At 43.1% G+C, this 20,180-nt stretch overlaps 1 protein-coding gene and 1 pseudogene across 8 annotated transcripts in view; one reads left to right on the top strand and one right to left on the bottom strand.

The window, feature by feature from the left end:
• Positions 1-5,300, bottom strand: part of IGF2BP3 (insulin like growth factor 2 mRNA binding protein 3) — a 157,654-nt gene extending 152,354 nt beyond the window's left edge. For 3 of the 8 annotated variants that reach the window (XM_017975256.5, XM_035253649.3, XM_035253652.3), the window contains exons 1-2: positions 4,861-5,300; positions 3,426-3,486 (exon numbers count right to left, since the gene is read on the bottom strand). In XM_017975256.5, coding sequence (XP_017830745.1) covers positions 3,426-3,486; positions 4,861-5,035 — 236 coding nt within the window. In that variant the 5' untranslated portion in view covers positions 5,036-5,300. Of the gene's footprint in view, positions 1-3,425; positions 3,487-3,804; positions 4,060-4,159; positions 4,542-4,860 lie in introns of those variants that run through there. The other 5 variants (XM_078342562.1, XM_078342563.1, XM_078342558.1 and 2 more) reach the window with 4 other exon arrangements.
• Positions 5,301-16,612: 11,312 nt separating this feature from the next.
• Positions 16,613-19,949, top strand: LOC100396314 (small ribosomal subunit protein eS24 pseudogene; annotated as a pseudogene).
• Positions 19,950-20,180: the final 231 nt, after the last annotated feature.

Genomic DNA, 20,180 nt, shown 5'->3' with positions numbered 1-20,180 from the left:
CAAACTCAGCTACATTTCCAAGTACTGACTATTTTCCACAGCCACCCTTAGCTCCAAGGTGGAGGAAAGAAAGTTGAGTCCTTACTTCAGAGTCAAAGTCTTCATGTATCTTTTGTATTTAGAATAGAAAGCGTAACAGTATCACAGATATCCAATGCAATCTTCTCTTTAATCCAGATGCAGGAGACCTCAATGTCTGTAAAGTGACTGCTATATAATCTTCCCCAACTGAGGTGTATCTGAATGCAGAAAAGCCACATTCCTTCCACATTCCCTTGAGACCTCAGTAATTGGGAGCTAAACTTGGTCTGAACAAAATTCAACCTTATTCCTTCCTGAAAGGGTCCCCCGCCCAGCTCCACTGGAAGTCAAAGCTAGGCCAGCCTGACAATCATCCAATCACCTCCTGGGCCTGCTCCCCTGTTTAGTCAGTGCAAGCCCATTCATCCACCTCAGTGTGCATTCTCTAGCACCAGGTTCCTGACATGCCTTGTATAGAAAGTATAAAGGTCACTGCTGCACAGGTGGGTGTGCCTGCCTCAGATGCCCACAGGATGATAGGATGGAATGTAATGACTACTAAGCAGAAATAACTCCAACCTAAAGTCCAGCAGGCTTTCTTGGCAAGGACTGGTTTGTGGCATTCAACTATTAAGAGCAATCCCCATTAATCAGTATCACCTCTTGACCTTCCCATAGGTGCTGGGCATGTAGTCACCCTGATGTCTTCTCTGCCTGCTTCCAGAGCCTATGAAAATGGTGGAACAGTCCAGATAAGGGAAACTGCATCACAGCTCCACGGGTCAATTAAAATAATAATACAGATTTCCAGGAGCAAAGAAAAGGCTTCTTTTTTTGTTTTTTGTTTTTGGGGGGGGTGACATTTCATTCTTGCTCAGGCTGGAGTGAAATGGCACAATCCCGGCTCACTGCAAACTCAGCCTCCTGGGTTCAAGCAATTCTCAGCCTCAGCGTCCCAAGTAGCTGGGATTACAGGCATGTGCCACCACATCCAGCTAAGTTTTGTATTTTTAGCAGAGACAGGATTTCACCATGTTGGCCAGGCTGGTCTTGAACTCCTGACCTCAGGCGATCCACCCACCTCGACCTCCCAAAGTGCTGGGATTACAGGCATGAGCCACTACACCCAGCCAAAGGCTCTACTTTTAAAACATTTCAACACAAGCAAGGGACATGATTTTTCTCTCAAATCAGTTAAGAAAAAATCTTCAATGTTCTCATCCTTGTTTACTTTGGTAGTAAGAGAGCACTGTATCATTTAAAATCCTGAGCATTTTAATGCTAGTGAAAAATGAGCTTGAAAATTTAAGCTACATTGTTAATAAACTGAAGATACACTGACATATACTTGCTGTCACTGGTGACATCTTACCTTATGCGCTTTCCTAAAGAACCCCTGTTTATTATGAAGTAGCAAGTAACTAAGTAAACATATGGTTTTGGACTGAGCAAAAGCCTTTAAGATTAAAACAGCCAGTTGTCACCAGGTAATGTTTTTAAATTAATCGCCTACACCTGGGGAGAAATTCCCATCAGCAAAGGAAAAGCAGCAGGGTAAGGCACAGTAATCTGTACTTACATGGAGCTTAATGAATTGTAAAAATCCAAAACATTTAATTTTTAAATTCAGAAACTCTGTTAAAATGCCAGTCCTTAAGGCACAACCATTTGCTTATTTATTCAACATTTTAACAAAATTAAGACACACTGGCCAAACATAATAACCATTAGAATTTGCAAAATATGCTTATTTTTTTCCTAGTTAACCAATTCAGGCTATGCCTTTAAGCTTCTTTTTAGGGGACATGACTTCTCCCTCAATTTTTGTTAAACTAAACTCAATTTATATGGAAGTAACGTGACCCCTACCAAAATTCCCAACTAGAACTAAATCTGGTCACTAGAATCCCTTTCAATTATCCTAATGAAATTTAAGTATGAGAACAAGAAAAATCCAAACCAACGCATCCTTAAAAACAAGATTGGTGAAAATGCTTTACCTGGAAGAGAGCTGAAATCTTCACAGGCATATAGGTGATATTTTGTGTAGCACAGCACCAGTGAAATGCACAGCAAACCCTTCCTGCTCTCCACCACACACACTCTCACCAATACCTAACCAGATACACGCAGCCCTGGTTTAAATTAACTTTCAGCTTACTGTTTGGTTTAGGTTGGGAGTGAGGGGGATGCGGAGGGGGAGGCAGAAACCCTAACCCCACCTTGCAAAACCCAGAAAGGCTTAGAGGCCCACTCAGGTTCCACTGGGAGGGAGCAGTGCCTTTCCAATTGGAGTCAGAGCCGAAACCTATGGTGTGAGTTGGCTGAAGGTTTAAAAAAAAAAAAAAAATAGAGCTGGAATCTGGCCTGCTCTAGCGAAAGGAGAGTCTCCACTGCTCCATAAGGCTTAATAAGAAAAACAAAAAACGAGAGAGCCATGTCTCCAAAATGCTTCAGAGGCTAAAACAGTCTGCAAACATTCTGTAAAGTGACATACTACACACACGATCTCGGAGACAAGAAATCTCCCTTCTTAAGAAGCACAAATCGAGGGTCTCTTTCGGCTTTGAAACCCCTCCTCCCTCTGTCTCTGTACGGGGAAGCTTCTTCCTTCTGCCTTCCCAGTTCTTTCTTGCCTATTCAACTCTCCGCTGCCTTCCCAGTTCTTTCTTGCCTGTTGAACTCTCCGCTCCTTAAAACCAAAAAACAAAACAAAAAAAAGCACAAATCTTTCTGGCTTCACTATCTCTTGGTGGTTGTTTGTAAGCAAAAATGTACCCAAGGGGAGGAGGGTGGAAAGCGGGAGACAAAGGCGCTGATTGCAGGAACCTGTAGAACTTTGGAGTAACTCAAAGGCACTCTGGGCTGGAGAGGCCCCGGCGTTCAAGCACGCGTTCCGATACCCCTGGCAAGCTCACAGGGCAGAGGCACATTCCTCTCCAGTCGGCCGCGCCCACCGCCTCCCAACCCGGGACAGAGAATGCAAGGCGCACCCCCCGCATGTCCGCAGCTGCTTTCGCCTCTCTTGCTTCTGGAGTGGTGGGGGATCACCCGGTGCCTCCCAAGCCCTGCAGACAACCCCCTCCCCAAGCTTCCTGTTGGGACCCATTTCCCGATGGAGCAATATGACCCGCTCTGACAGAGGACATTCAGCTGTCAGCTTCCGAGACATTTTATAACCAGTAACCATAATCCTGCGGCAGAGGCCACAGACAAGTTTTCAATTCCTAACAAGCATCATCAACACACACACCCCCGCCATAAACTTAAAAGCAAGGGGAAAAGACGAGAACACCAAGCCACACCGCAACCGGGTAAGCACTACAGGACAAAAAGTTCTCAGTTGAGTCTCTCCACCCATTAACGGAGCGAGAACAAATTCGGGGAAACAAGCAGCAGCTCACCTTTGCCTTTTTGGGACCGAGTGCTCAACTTCTATGGGTTTCCCGTGCAGTTCTATTTTACCTGCGGACACACAAGAAGTGAGAGACGGTCGGCCGGGTTCAGCGGCTCTCCCCGCCCGAAAGACCCGCACAGCCTAAGCGGCGACACAAATGGCCTCCTGAGGTCCCCGAAGGGCCCCCCGAGGCCCGGACGCGGCTCCAGGCGGAGGGAGAAACCGATCCCCTTGGGCGGTGTGGGTTTTTAACTCGCAGATGGTTGGGGAGAAGGGTCCGCTGGCAGGCCCACTACTTGGGTATCAGTCCAGTCCCCAAACTTCCCCCACCCACACCTGGGGCCACCACCAACGCCACGAGGCCCGCAGAAGGGATGCGGCCCTACCTCTCACCGCCCTGGACACTCTCCACCAGACACACTCGGGGCAGGGGGCTCCCCTGGCACTGCCCTCTACTTCAGCCCAGGCCCGCCGGGACACTCGGCAGTGGGCTTGGAGAGGACGGGGAGTGGCGGGAAAGGGTCTGGGACGGCAGGGAAGACCGAGAACGGGAGAACTGGCAGAGGCGCAGCTCGGCACAGGCTGAACCAGGCGCGAAGGACGGCGAGGCGCCCGCACCGCGTCTGAGTTGATTAAAAGGGAAGCCTAAAGGCACGGGGCTCCCAAGGGAACCCCAACGCAGCCTTCCCCGTGGGCGTCCTGCCCCGCCCAGCACCGTCCCTCGCCCTGGCGGAGCCATACCCGGAGGCCGCAGCTCCGCGTCAGGGCCCGGAGAGCGGCGTGCTGCCCGGTGCGTGGCGGCAACTCCCTCCCGGGAGACCAGCCGCCCCCGCCCACCTGCCCCTCTCACTCGTCGGACTGGGGGAGGTGGATCAGGGAAACTGGGCGCACTCGCTCTCCGCCCGCAGGGTGGGGAGGAAGCGCCGGGCAGCCTGTGCGAGGCACCAGCCCCGCGGTCTCACTCGGCAGCAGGGTCGAGGCCACTTTCCGTTCTCCACGGCCGGGGTTTGGGGGCGCAGCACAGACAGCGCCGTAAATAACGACCAAGGAAAGCCGGAAGGAGCCAGGCACAGGCGGGCATTCTAGCTCGGCCCCCGAGGCCCAGCCTGCCAGGGCCTGGAGCACGCGCCTGGGCCCGGGCGGGGCGCCGGGGGAGCGCGCCTCCCCCCGCCCTGCGCCCCCCTTAGCCAGCGCCGGGGCTTTCTTGACAGCGCGTCCGCCCTCACGCAGCAAACCCGGGCCGAAGGAGCAGAGCCGCGGGCTGGAATGGGAGCTGAAGCTGAGGAGAGCCCCAGCCCCCACGCGCGTGGCTGTGAGCGCTCAGGCCTCAACCCCGGCCCCTCAGCGAGCCGGGCCTGGGGCCGGCAGAGCCACCCCGCTGGGTCCCGGCGGGCGGTGCAGGGCTGGGGCGGGAGCCCGGGTGGGGCCAGGCCCGGGCCCACCTGAAAGCGCCTCGATGGCCTTGAGGGCCCAGCTCTCGTCTGGGCAGTCCACGAACGCGTAGCCCGTCTTCACCAGGAAGGGTCCCGACACCGGGATCTTCGCGTCCTTGAAGATACTTTCTAGGTCCGAGGGGGCGGCGTTCTCGCTGAGGTTTCCGATATACAGTTTGTTCATTGTGAAGAGTGGCTGTTTAAAAAAATTAACGAAAAAACCGAAAAATTAAAACCACCCACGGTGATGGATGGATCCAGCTGGTTTTGTTCCCCTCGTCTTCTCGCCTTTAAAACACACAAACACAGTAAGAACGAAGTACAAGAACGAGGAGCGAAAAATCAGATCCGAGGCTTCTTGTTTGTCCTTATCTAGATATGTTTTAAAAGAAAAAGAAAAGAAAAAGCCTAGCTACAACCGAAACGCATCAACCAGTCTTCCGAAGTCTGAGAAGGAGGCGGGATTAGCAAGAGAAAGGAGGAGGAGGAGGAGGAGGAGGAGGAGGGGAAAAAACTACTTTTTGTCTCTTCCTCCCCAACCCCTTTGGCTTCGGCCAGCGGACTGAGAAAATATCACAGTACGTGAGGCAGGCACCGCCTCCCCATAAAAAAACCCAGAAGGGTGACTGGCAGGAGGGAGGGGAGAGGAGGAGGAGGAGGGAGGAAGGCGCAGGAGGCGGAAAAAATCCGCTCCGAGTGTCCGGCTTTTTGAATGAGCCACGTGTTCAAACTACAAATCAACGTCTCACGTGAGGAATCCCAGCGCCTCAATTAGAGTGGGTTTCGGAGGAAAAAAAAAGCGAGCGAGAGGAAGAGGGGGAGGGGAAACGAGATTGGGAGAGGGACCCAGAGAAGGGGGAAGAGAAAAAGGGAAAATGCTAAAGGAACCGCAGCCGGCACCGACGGGAGCGTGCCGCGGGGCGCTGACTGTCACAACTCGAGTTTAGAAAGGGTTATCTGGTATGGGCGGATCCTGGGAGGGCTGGAATATATATATATATATTTTTTAATAAGGGAATGGGTAGAGGTACTAACTAGGCAATTCCTCAGCTCTAGTTACCGTAGTTTTAATCATTCGATTTTTCAAAATAGGTAATTAACAACAAAACCAGAGTCACAATCCCAAACCCGCCTGGTGGCTTTAATGACATTAGAAGTGTAACCCCAGCAAAGCCGCAGGCACGTTTCTACGGCTGGCAGAGACGGAAACGATGTGAGGAGGGGTGGGGGCAGGATAGGAGGGCGACGCGCCCCACCCCGTACGCTCTTCTCGGGCCCGGGGCACCGCGCGAATGGGGGCGGCCCGGGCCCCGGGGCGGTGGGGGATGGGAGCCCGCAGCGTCCTGGGCGGGTGTCTGGGCGACACCTCCTCCGCCTCTGCCTGCGCTCGCGGTGGCTCTCGGCTTCGCGTTTGCCATTGGTTGCGCGATTCAGAAAAAGCTCCAGGATAAATGAGGCCGGGGGCGGGCTTGGCCACTGGTGGGGGAGGGGAGTACCGGGCGGAGGTTTCTAGCTAGGGGCTGGGGTCGTCGGGAGCCTGGGCCGCTGGAGGAGAGAAGTCAAAGTGGGAAAAGTCGGTACTTAAAGGGAAACCCTCTCTTCCTGTAGTTTTTAAAGGGGGAGGAGTGGAGTAAGCTGGTACTTTTATTTAAGTAATTTTAGTTGGAGAACTTGAGACTTAAACTGGAAGACCGCCTGCGTTACCTCTAGGTTGTATTCGCATTTGAAAAATTGTTCGTCTCTTTCTGCCTCTTTTCTGTTGCATTTGACCATGAGAACCATTCATAATTTTCTCTATATGTAATGAGTACAATGGTGGCTGTAGGGGGAGGATCTCGGCCCGGTGGAGCCTTTGTGGGCCAACGAAATGTGAACTGGAGGCGAGCAATACGGAAACGAAGGCAGTGCTGGGGTTCTCGTGGAAATCTCCAAGTGGTGTTTAATAGATTGTGTACTCCAGTGAAAAGTCTTCATTTGCACTAGATACTTGTGGGTTTTTAACAGGTATATTTTTAACAGGTATTCTATGGAAAAGATATAAAATTCTAATTTTTTAAGTGAAAGAAATTCTATATGACATGAGAATATAGACAAGAATCTTTAATGACTTGGTTCTCTTACCGGTAGAAAAAAGGTATCCTGAATAGAGGAAATATTGTGATTTACACTAGAAACATCCTCGGTAATAAATCGATATAAGCTCGCTTCTCTGTCAAAACCGTTGTTAGCATTTTAAAATGTGTATTTTTCACTTAAAAGATGAACGGGAGATTATTTAAACATGTGAATTATTGCATGATATATAGAGTATTTACATTTTGACTTTTAAAGGGAACTTACTTTGTAATTTTGTGAAAGGAACCGGAAGGTGTCAGATCATCCATTTTAAATGCAACTGTTTTTTCTTACAGGTTTTTCTTTCCTGCTAAGCGAATCCAACATTTTAAATGTAAACACATTTTTACAATAATTTCATTCACGTTTAATTTAATGAAATGTTACTTTATAAAATAGGAGACAGATGTGTTTTTTTGTTACAGTATTTGGAACTGTATTAAGAGCTCAGCCTTGAAAGAATGTTTTAGTAAAATTTCTCTTTAAGTTTATGGTTACATTTAACTTTTTGAAAGAGCTTTTTTTCATTTTTTAAAACAATTTTAGTTCTAAAAAAGAAAAGCTGTGTATTCTTTTGGCTTCTGTGGTATGCAAAATGTAAATATCAAAAATTACGGATTTATTTTAAATGTACCTGTTGTAGATCAAAAGCCATTTGAAGAAGTGTTCTTCATTCAGTTAGTAATATTTGCACTTCTCAAAACCACTGTAAATTTTACAACCTGTTGATCATTTAACACTTTTAGTAATTTTTCATAAAAACAAATTTTGAGTGTTCGGCTTGCTTCCAAAGTCAGTTGAACCATGGCTTCTGGGTTGACTGTATTTGCTGTTATTAAAACTGAGACCTAAGGAAATATCTACTTCTAAAGCATGGAATAAATTGTTTATTTTCTATCAACACTAGTTCTATGCTTATCTGGCACTATCAAACAAATCTAACAGCTGGAATGTAAAACAAGTGTGTGTTTTGATGAAATATGTTACTGGGACTCCTGTGACCCTAATCTGTGTATTATTTTAACAAACTGGATAGTCCATCTAGGACCTTAAAAACATAAGTGAGTAATACAAGCTCAGACATCAAAAGAGGGAGGTGGATACAGTCCCCTCCATTTCCAGTCTTCCAAGCATTTAAGGGCTCAGTCAAAAGATCTTGGGTAGTTGTGTTGCACTAGGACTTCAAGTACAAAGATACCTTTCGGGAATTTTCAAGAATTAATATAAAGTCAATTTAACTTCCAGTTTTTTTTATGAATCTCACACAAATTAACTGGTTATAGGATACTTCAGCTTCTTCCTGAAGCAATTATTGCTCCCAATAAATGGTGAACTCCACGAAGAAAGAACTACCACCATTGTATGTGCTCTGGGATGCGGCTGAATCTCTCCAATTGCATGCAGTCTATTTACTCTTTGGACAGCTGCATCTCCTCCTTATCTGCTGAACTGAGGACTGTACAAATGTTTCTTGTGGGTCAGTGTAACATTAAAGGAGAAAAACTGTTTAGAAGGCCAGTTACCGTTGCTGTACCCATATGTCAGGAGCAAAGGCTGAGCGGGCAGATGGGGGGAAGGGGCGTTTCCGCTGCCACCCTCCTCACACCCAGCTTGGGACCAGCCTGGAGTCTCAAGCCGAAACTCCTCACGCAAGTGGGCACACAATGCCCCGCGCGTCGCCTGGGCCTCTTCGGAGGTGCTTTAACACGCTCTTGCGCTTTTGAACGGCCCTCCTGGACTCTGATCTGTTTAAACCAGAGGCGTAATAAGTGGTAACCTGGATCTGCCCTCCCTCTAGAAGCTACCTGCCTATACTTTATTGTTTAAAATAAAGAAAAATGGTGTTCCGGGAGAGAAGATGGGGTTGTTTCCTTTTTCCTCTAGCTCTGCCCAGAGAAAGAGGGCGGGATCCTCACAGCTCCCACTGGGGAGGGTCTTTCGTCGGCCGCCGGCTCGCCTCGGAGAGCTTGGACCACTGGCCCGCCCTTCCCCGGGGCCCTGCCTGCCTCCTCCTGGGGCTACGTCCATCTGCGCAGAGCCGTGAGGCTGGGGCCCTCGCCGCGCGACCCCACCTGAGTCCGCTCGCCAGGCGGGGATGCACCGGGCAGCGTGGGTTTGGCTACCCTCCCGCACCTCCGGCCTCAGCTGCGTATGTGCGCGCGGGGTTCCGTGGGGCTCGGGGATGCTCGGTACCCATGGTGAAGGAGACTCCCTCGCCGAACCGTGCGGGTCTGCCCGGGGCGGGCCGCGAGACTGGCGCGCAAAAGCGGCTGCGAGGCGGGGCTCCCGCGCTCCCCGTGGCCGGCTCGCCGAGTCCAACTTGAGCAACCGGCGTCGACAGAGACACCGCCCCTGCTGCGGGCGGGGGCTTCTCCTCGCTCCCGATTGGCGGACCGGGGGAGCCTATCGCCGTCGGCCGCCTCCGCCGGAGCGGTTTGCTGGTTTCCATTCATTGGCCCCGGAGCCGCCCCTGGATTTCCATCTTTTGTGGCGCGAAAATAACCCTTTGCTCCCTCGCTGGTTTTGTTGAGGTTGAGGGGTGGGACTGTGTTCCCCTCCGCTCGCTCTCGTTTTTCCTGTCCTTTAACTGCTCGCCCCCAGCCCCAACCCCCCAGGAGGGAAGAGGGAGGTAACGCTGAGGAAGGGTGGAAAGCAGTTCGGCGTCCGCGGGTGGAGCCCGCCCCTTGAGCTGACCGCATGGTGCCCGCACGGTCCCCTCCCTTCCCCCAACGTCCAGAGCCCGGAGGTTCTGGATTTGCGCCATGCTCAGCAGCTGGAGTCACATCTTCTTTTCCCTGCCCATTTCCAACATCTTAGAATTTATACGTCTTTATTTTTTTTAAAACAACTACAACCAAATATATTCTCAGGTACCTGAACTTTGCGGGGCTTCTAGAGAAATCGACTAGCTCTGCCCCCTCCCTTCGTAACCCCCTTTGTGGTCCACAGGGTTGTTTTAAGCAAAATCAAACAACCCCTCCAAAAAAAAGCAAACGAAAAATTCCGGGCAAAATCAACTATGCCGAGACCACGTTTTCGTTGAAGCTGCCCTAAGACCATTGAAGCTGAGACCGACCTTCAAGGATTAACGATTTCTGTAGCTGAAATGTTCTAATTTTACTGACGTTTGGTGGAGACGGTGAGAAAAAATAAATATGAATTTGACTTAGAAAAGCACAAAACAAACGAAATAATCATTTAATTTGATTAACTAAAAAGGTAAACAGCCACAGTGGTGTATTCTAGATACTGGTCTCTTTGGTGAGTTTGTAATTATATAAATAAATTGCTGTTTGTCTTATCAAAAATACAGATCAGAACTCTGGCCATGACAAAAAAAGAAGGAAGCATAAATTTGTTTGGTATATCTAATTTCATAACAGACTTTACCAACCTTTCATTATCTGAGAAAAAGTGAAATTTATCAGGAATAGAAATTAATTTGTTTGCAGATAAATTAATTGTTCATTTTTTGTCTTGACAAAATACTCGATTTGGTTAAAAACGGAAAATGGTCATTCTTCAGTAAATATTTAAAACTTTGGGAGAATTGGTTTAAATCAGGGAGTGCAAAGATTTTCTCTGTGTTGTTTACTCTTAGTTATTGTGATGTTACTTATATCTTGTGTGCTTTTGAAAAATTATTAAGTTCTGTGTTAATCTCTAAAAACTAAAGTAACATAAATTTCCATGTACCAACATTTTAAAACAAATTTTAAAAACTGAATTGGTTAGTAAATAAAAACTGCTTTAAAATAGAAGTAATCATTAAACATTTTTTTTACATTTGTATAATTCAACTACATTTCACTAATGTGGTTGATGGTATTTTTGAACTTGTCATGTAAAATTATTCATCAGAAACATTGGAATAACTTAGAAATCGTTTATTTTGAGTTGAAAAAATTAATTAAAACTTAAAGACTAAATTTGTAGTATGCTAAAGATTATAGTTAATAATTTAGATAATCCTTTGTCACCTAAGAAATTTAAACTGTGAAGATTTTATTATTTGTGAAATGATTCTAGGTTGGGATTTATATATTCAATTATTTTTTATATTTTAGAAATGAAACAGAAAACTATTGAGGAATTTATTAGAGAAAATTGTACATGTAAAAAAAAAATGGTCAAAATTAATCTAGACAAGCCAAAACTCTAAAACCTGGGATTTTTAATGATTTCTCAAAATCAAAATTTATTAAAAATCAGTATTTTAAAAAACAAAAAACTGAGAGAATTTTTTTTTTTTTTAATTTCAACTACTAAGTCAAGAATTGGAATTTTTATCTGGTAAACTTTATGCATAGTTCTTAAAGTAGTAGATAAGCATGAGTCCTTTTATTGGAATTACATCCTGTATCAATACTACTTCACTTAGGTGAAAACTTTAAAATACTCATTCTTCTAGATGCAAGTGGGGAGTATGAGACCTTCAATGAAGACTCTTTGGTGATTAGTGTTTACATAAGTATTTGCAGACCAGCCACAGAAAGTAGAGGGTAGGCATTTGTTTATAGGGGGAGGGGTTTGGGGAAACTGGAAAGATTTGGGTATTTAACCTTATTCCTTGGTTGCAACTCATTTATCCTGCAGGTTTCCTTACAGGAAACCCATTTATCCCATTTTCCTTACAGGAAACCCATTTATCCCATTTATCCTGCAGGGTGGAAGGAATTGGGCAGAAAGAGAATGAATTAACTAATGGTAAAATGGGAAAGTAATCCTCCATGCATGAAATCCACTGGAAAGAACAATGAGAACCTACTCTCCCCACTAATATAATCTGAAAACAAAGCACATGCTGACGTTATAGCTAGTTTTCAACACTCTCTAACACCTACGTTTAAAAGACACATGCTAGATTACTGTGTTCATATTTGGACCCTTTGTTTTCTTGACCATTTCTATTCCAGAAACTCATTCCAAAAATCTCAGGAATTAAAGTTCCTTTAATAAAACAACAGATCTCATGACATATGTATATACAAATTAACTCTTTCTAGGCAATCTTTAAGGTAAATTGATGAATGCCTCATGCTCTCTATAAATGTAAAGTTAATTTTAAGATGTACTAAGGCAGAATAAATTTTACAGTTTCTTACAAGATGATGGTGGATCATTACCATTTCCATTTGGACTAGTTAAAATTCATTCCTTCATGATTTTAGTTCATATTTTGGTCCTAAACTGCTCTCTAGCATGGTGATCCCAGCTTTAAAGTAGGAAACAGCAGGCTAAGTGAGGGGTTTTTGTTTTTTGTTTCTATTTCCAAACATCTCAGCTGAAGTTTATAAAGAATCTGAGAGCATAAGATACAGTAGAAAAAAACAAAACTTAATCATCTTTCTCAAAATCTATACAAAAAATTTGTCCTGAAATTCATGCCTAACATACTTCTATTGAAACATTGACTTTTTTTAAATAGAGGATTGTTTAAATATAAATATATGTATATTCTTAATCTGCATATATTCTTAATCTCCAGTGTGATTGTTGGTACTGTCATATTGGGGATTAAGAATATACAGAGAGAGAGAGAGATGGTGTTTTTGTTGCTCTTTCTCAACTGACTTAAATTTGTTGATCGGTTATTTTTAATTTGACAATACTAGTGCCTTATTAAAGGCAAAACTTTGTTTGAACTGAGCTTTAATTTAATATCAGTAATTGAACCTGATTGATAATTTCCAATTCTCGATTGACTTTGTTTTGGTGGGGGATCTTGTGTCAATCATTGAAGCAATTTTTTCTGTTTTTTTTTTAATTATTTTTTCTTTGTAAGGTAAACTATTCATATCTTATTTGTAACTTAAAATCTTTCTCTTAGCACTTTCCAAAACTTGCAGAATAATTTAAAAGTAACTAAATCTTATCTGTAAGATTTGAATACTTTTCAAAATGTGTACAATTTAACATAAATATAAAACATACTGTTTTTTCATCTAGCATTAAACTGAAATAACTGTATGGTCCCTTTTTTAGTAAGTATTCTAAATCTAATCCAGCTATTAGAAATCTAATTCATAAAAAAGATACTAACAAAGTAACAGTTCATAAAAGCCAAAAAAATGTCAGTTTTGTTATAACAGAGATAGATACTGTTTCTGTCATCTGGTGAACATTTTGTTATTAGACAATTATGTAAAGAATGATGTTACCATGTTTTGTTTTCCTTTGTTCAAAATTGCCTAGAATTTTTTTCCTTGACTCTGTAACCATATATCTGATGGTAATTTCTTTGCTTTTATATGTTTTTGCTACCAAGGTTCAAATAATACCTTTGCTTTTTATTTAAATAAATAGCCATCTATAAAAAGCCAAATAAAAAATAAACGAAAACATCAAAAATTATAGTATAGTACACTGTAGGTGCTTATTTCTGCAACCATAGTGATACATTCAAATTTTATTTTAAGCCCAAGTCAATATGACTTTTTAGAAAAGATTAAATTGAATTTTGTTTTAAATATTAATAAACCAAAAAAAAAGTCCAGTAGCTGTTTTAATTCAGTGAAATAGATAATATGGCTAAAGGTAACATTACTCTGTTCCCTCAACAACAACAACACATCTTCCAGTTGAGGGCAGTTTTGTCGGGTATGGAATGCACTCAGTGTGTGCACTTGGACACTTGAGTATATGCACATATTTCTGCTGAGAAGCCCTTTAGAGAGATTTGTGAAGGAGCAAAGCAAGATAGAACTTGTGTTCAAATTCTGAGGTTGCAGGTTAAAACAAGCAAGGCAAGCACTACTTTTAAAGTGTTTTCTTAACCATCAGAATACTTCAGTATGATGTTTTTAAAGCTGGGGAGATAAGACTGACAGTAAAATTGAACTGAAATTATGATGCTACTAGTATATCACCATTAGAACTTAGGTTATACAAATGTTTTCCATTTTATATCTTTCTATAACTTGTTTTCTATTTAAAATATATGTAGTTAATATTATACATATAAAATATCCATCAACATTATTAAAACATAAATGTAACCAGTTTAAAGATTGGTAGAAGTAATATGGGTCGCATATGTTGAAAAGTTAAATTTATCTTCAAAATATGAAGTTATCACAAATCCTTTATGTTGGATTGTTCTATTTGTGTACATTATCCATAATAGATACATTAATCAAAATAAGCAGTATTATTTGGGAAAATGTCTCTATAAAAGAAAGAGCCAAAGATAGATACTGGTTTATTCTTGTTGTGAAAACAGCAATAGTTTTTGAAACTTAAATATGGAGAGAAAACTCAGATTTTCAGTGAAGTTTGGGTCCTGCTATTTACTGTCTTTATTGGGAGTTAGGAGAGCTGAGATTAAACTGTAATGTTGTTTCAGGAATAACCAACAAAGTTTTAAGTTGCTATAAATGAAGACTATTCCTTCAATCAAATGATAGCCCCTTCCTGATATTCTTTAAAATATTTATTTTCTTGCTTATTAAATATCCTTAAATTATTTCATTGCAAAGTGAGGAGGAGTCATATTGTATTAGGATAACCAAACATTTTAACACTTTGAGCCTCTAAATGGATGAAGGATCCCCATTGCTCTTTAAACAAACCAAAACAAAAAACAAAAACAGTTTATCTTTGTTAAAATAAGTGAAACATTTTTCTTCTATCTTTACCTATGGCACTGTGCGCTAACATAGTAATAAGCTGAATTCCTCTCTGGGTGTGGCACTTAATAGAAATAAATATATTACAGTGAAGCACAGAGAGGATATACAAGCAACAAAAAAAGTAAATATAATCAGACTTACGGAACTCTTGATTAAGCTAAAATTTAGAGTATCTTCTTAAAACCAAATCCAGTGATTGAGCTTATAGTCTTTATTGTTTAAAACCTGTAAGAGAGTAAACACTTCAAAGTATTGCTAATATGCAGTTATTACTAATTATGGGAAAAATCTATTTGTTATTTCATTTAATGTAACTTTATATAAAATGCAATTACTTTTTTTAAAAGGTTTTTTCCCATGTTTCTTTTGAGTAAATTCAAAAAACTTGAGTTAAACTAAAGACTATTAGAGTTGTTTTATAAAAATTAGATATCTGTTGATTAAAATATTGGTCCTTTTCTTTCTTTTTCTTTCTAACATGAAAACTTGGAATGTAGCCAATTAAAAGCTAACTGACAGTAGCATTCATAAGCTCATAAAACAAGTTTTACTAATTATTAAAAAATAATCTTACAAGTAATTTAAGGACATTGGGGATTTTGACTGGATATATAATATGTAGCTGATTAGAGGTTTGGTATTCAAACAAATTCATTTTGAAAACAATATATTTGAAGAAAATTGCCACTTTGGCATTATCAAAGTGATTCTGCAGTGTCAAATGAAGTGATAGACTCTGGATTTTGCATCCTGCTATGGACATACTAATATAAATATGCAAATATAATCTTGTTTTCAAAAGCCCAGGTTAAAGTGCACGTTAAGTCAAGAAATCAGACTCTGGCATAAAGGGAAGTCAGAGGGTTTAAAGCATTTGTAACAGGAAAAGAACACATAACCGGAAGGTATCTTCTGGTTACATCCACTATAGTAAATAGTACATCCATTATAGTAAATCGTAAGTTACAATTTCTCTAAAATATAATTTTGATAGTTAAGATTTTATCTTCGGAAGTATATGCTGCTAGCACTTTTTATTTAATGAAAAGAGAAAGGGATTGAGGTAATGTGTGTTAGAACCTAGCACTAGAAGACTCAAAAGTGGGAAGAGAAAATATCTATCCCTTTTGTTTGTTTCTGAAACAGAGCCTCCCTCCATAGCCCATGCTGGAGTGCAGTGACATGAACACAGCTCATTGCAGCCTTGAACTACTTGACTTAATCAGTTCTCCCACCTCAGCCTCCTGAATAGCGGGGACTACAAGGCACGCACCACCATGACCAGCTAATGCTTTTGTGTGTGTGTGTGTGTGTGTGTGTGTGTGTGTGTGTGTGTGTTTTAATAGAGACAATGTCTCACTATATTCCTTAGGCTGGTCTTGAACTCCTGGACTTATACAATCCTCTTGCCTCAGCCTCCCAAGTGCTGGGATTACAGGTGTGAGTCACCACACCTGACCTTTTTATACATATTCTGAATTCTTGGATACTTTGCATAAAGAAGTTTGGTGTGTTTTTTTGTTTTGTTTTGTTTTCTGTTAATAACTAGGGGACCGTACATTCTCTTTTTTTTTTTTTTTTTTTGAGACGGAGTTTCGCTCCTGTTACCCAGGCTGGAGTGCAATGGCGCGATCTCAGCTCACCGCAACCTCCGCTTCCTGGGTTCAGGCAATTCTCCTGCCTCAGCCTCCTGAGTAGCTGGGATTACAGGCACGTGCCACCATGCCCAGCTAATTTTTTGTATTTTTAGTAGAGATGGGGTTTCACCATGTTGATCAGAATGGTCTGTTGACCAGGATGGTCTTGATCTCTTGACCTCATGATCCACCCGCCTCGGCCTCCCAAACGTACATTCTCTTTTACATGACTTTCAGTTGAACTTGTTTCATAAAGATGTTTCTGTTATTTGAAAGCTAGACTGATTATTAGGTATCTACTTAGATACTCATTTTACCATTGAGGCCAAGGAAGGTCAATGCAGGCAGACACACAGCTAGTTCAATGGCAGGACCAAAATGTGTTCATCACTGAATGACATCATAGAACAACTCAAGGGAGAAGTAGTAATAGTATGTTTTTTCTATTTTTGGTGACAAGAAAACAGACCCAAGGTGAGGTTTGCCCAGACACAAAATCGTTACCTTTTTAAATAAAATGCCTGCAATTATGTTCACCAGGGGTTTTGCATGCTATTGAAAGCTTAAGGTTCAAAGTCTTGATGGTGGAGGAGACCTTGAGAAAAATCACCTGCTTCACCTCATTAACTTCAGTCAAGATCTCATTAAACGTGTCTCAAAGGCCGGGTGCGGTGGCTCATGCCTGTAATCCCAGCACTTTGGGAGGCTGAGGCAGGTGGATCACGAGGTCAAGAGATCGAGACCATCCTGGTCAACATGGTGAAACCCCATCTCTACTAAAAATACAAAAAATTAGCTGGGCATGGTGGCACGTGCCTGTAATCCCAGCTACTCAGGAGGCTGAGGCAGGAGAATTGCCTGAACCCAGGAGGCGGAGGTTGCAGTGAGCCAAGATCGCGCCATTGCACTCCAGCCTGGGTAACAAGAGTGAAACTCCGTCTCAAAAAAAGAAAAGAAAATATTGTTGGCCAAGTGCGGTGGCTGGTTCCTGTAATCCCAGGTACTCAGGAGGTTGAGGCAGGAGAATGGCTTGAACCTGGGAGGTGGAGGTTGCAGTGAGCCGAGATCTTGCCATTGCACTCCAACCTGGGCAATAAGAGTGAAACTCCCGTCTCAATAAAAAAAGAAAAAGATTTTCTTCAGTTAGACTCAGACTCTTGTGCTTCATGTAAACTTGGATAAATTATAATACAGAATTTAGCATGAAAGAGAATGAAAACAAAAATGACAGAATTTCAAAATTGAGTCAGATGTCTTATTACCAGATGATCAGTCAGTATAAATGTTTAGTATTAATTAAATTTTTCCTTTAAACTTAGTTTTCTGTTTCCCTTAGGTTTCTGAAGAATGTACCAATTTGGATATTTTAATTTTATGCAAATAAATTATATATACTTAGAAGAAAAACTGAAACCTCTTGAGGGCAATTGGTAGATATTTTAGAACAAACTAGAGGTAAACAAAATATCATTAGATTTAGACCATATATACTGGATTTGAAGAATTTCAAGTGCTCAGTTGAAATATCTATGTTTACTATTTCTTTCTTTCTTTCTTTTTGGAGACAGGGTTTCACCATGTTGGCCAGGCTGGTCTCAAACTCCTGACCTCAGATGATCAACCTGCCTCGGCCTCCCAAAGTGCTAGGATTACAGGTGTGAGCCACTGAATCAGCCTTGTTTACTTCTATTTCTGATTGTTTATTGAAATATTTTGTTAAGAACTACTTGGGAAAAAGACCTATACGTTTTTCAATTGTGATACAGTGACTATCGCTGGCTTGGACTTTTCCCCTTCAGAGTTGAAATGTTCATTTGCGCACTATTTAAGAAAGAGGAATTGGCCGGGCGCGGTGGCTCACGCCTATAATCCCAGCACTTTGGGAGGCCGAGGCAGGTGGATCACGAGGTCAAGAGATTGAGACCATCCTGGTCAACATAGTGAAACCCCATCTCTACTAAAAATACAAAAAATTAGCTGGGCATGGTGGCGCATGCCTGTAATCAGCTACTCAGGAGGCTGAGGCAGGAGAATTGCCTGAACCCAGGAGGCGGAGGTTGCGGTGAGCGGAGATTGCGCCATTGCACTCCAGCCTGGGTAACAAGAGCGAAACTCCGTCTCAAAAAAAAAAAAGGAATTTTCCCATAGAATTAAAGAACTTCAACATAGTTACTCCTTCTTACAAAATAGCTTTAACAGTGGTGCACTTGAAAAACTAACAAAAAATAACGGGAATAGCAGGGCTCTGAAAGAGAGAGGAGAAAAAAAGATACTGCAAATAGCAAATAAACCTTTTTTTTTTTTTTTTTTTTTTTTTTTTTTTGAGGTGGAGTCTCGCTCTGTCACCCAGGCAGGAGTGCAGTGGAGATCTTGGCTCACTGCAGCCCCTGTTTCCTGGGTTCGAGCAGCTCTGCCTCACTCTCCCAAATAGCTGGGATTACAGGTGAGCACCACCATGGCCAGCTAATGTTTGTATTTCTAGTAGAAACAGGGTTTCACCATGTTGGCCACACTGCTTCGGAGCTCCTTGGCCTCAGGTGATCCGCCCGCCTAGGCCTCCCGTAGTGCTGGGAGTACAGGCGTGAGTCACTGCACCCGGCCATATAAATAGTTATAATCCGGGTATGGTGGCTCACCCCTGTACTCCCAGCACTTTGGGAGGCTGAGTCGGGTGGGTAGCCTGAGGTCAGGAGTTCAACACCAGCCTGGGCAACACAGTGAAACCCTGTCTCAACTAAAAATACAAAAAGTTTGCCAGCTGTGGTGGCACTATTCCCAGCTACTCGGGAGGCTGAGGCAGGACGGAGTGAGACTCCGGCTCCAAAAAAAAAAAAAAAGTATGGTTATAGGACTCAGACATCAATACTCTGTGATTATGAATATCCTTGTGGATTTTGTCTGTTTAATTTATTCTCATAAAAAGAAAGAAGCACCAGGCTCTGGGGCTCACACCTGTAGTCTCAGCACTTGCGGAGGCGGAGGCGGAGGCGGGTGGAGCATGAGGTTGGGAGATCGAGACCATCCTCGCCAACATGGTGAAACCCCATCTCTACTAAAAATACAAAAATTAGCTGGGCGTGGTGGCTCGTGCCTGTAATCCCAGCCCCTTGGGAGACTAAGGCAGGAGAATAGCCTGAACCAGCAAGTCAGAGGTTGCAGTGAACAGAGATCGCGCCACTGCACTCCAGCCTAGGCAACAGAGAGAGACTTCATCTCAAAAAAAAAAAAAAAAAAGAGAGAGAGAAGCTCTTTTCCTCCTCGGCTGTCTAAGGATAGGCCGCCATCATAAACGACACAGTAACTATCCGCACTAGAAAGTTCATGACCAACCGACTTCTTCAGAGGAAACAAATGGTCATTGATGTCCTTCACCCCGGGAAGGCAGCAGTGCCTAAGACAGAAATTCGGGAAAAACTAGCCAAAATGTACAAGACCACACCGGATGTCATCTTTGTATTTGGATTCAGAACTCATTTTGGTGGTGGCAAGACAACTGGCTTTGGCATGATTTATGATTCCCTGGATTATGCAAAGAAAAATGAACCCAAACATAGACTTGCAAGACATGGCCTGTATGAGAAGAAGAAGACCTCAAGAAAGCAACGAAAGGAACGCAAGAACAGAATGAAGAAAGTCAGGGGGACTGCAAAGGCCAATGTTGGTGCTGGCAAAAAGCCGAAGGAGTAAAAGGTGCCGTAATGATGTTATCTATGGCCGTTGTGGATTCTTCACGAGAAGCTTGTTAATAAACTAAAAACTTTTGTGTGAAAAAAAAAGAGAGAGAGAGAGAGAGAGAAGCGCGGGGCGCGGTAGTTCACACCTGTAATCCCAGCACTTTGGGAGGCGGTGGCTCATGCCTGTAATCCCAGCACTTTGCGAGACCGAGGCGGGTGGATCACGAGGTCAAGAGATCGAGACCATCTCTACTAAAAATACAAAAAATTAG

The sequence above is a fragment of the Callithrix jacchus genome, chromosome 11 (assembly GCF_049354715.1).
Source record: "Callithrix jacchus isolate 240 chromosome 11, calJac240_pri, whole genome shotgun sequence".
Lineage (NCBI taxonomy): Eukaryota > Metazoa > Chordata > Mammalia > Primates > Cebidae > Callithrix > Callithrix jacchus.
This window is presented reverse-complemented; position numbering and strand designations above follow the sequence as displayed.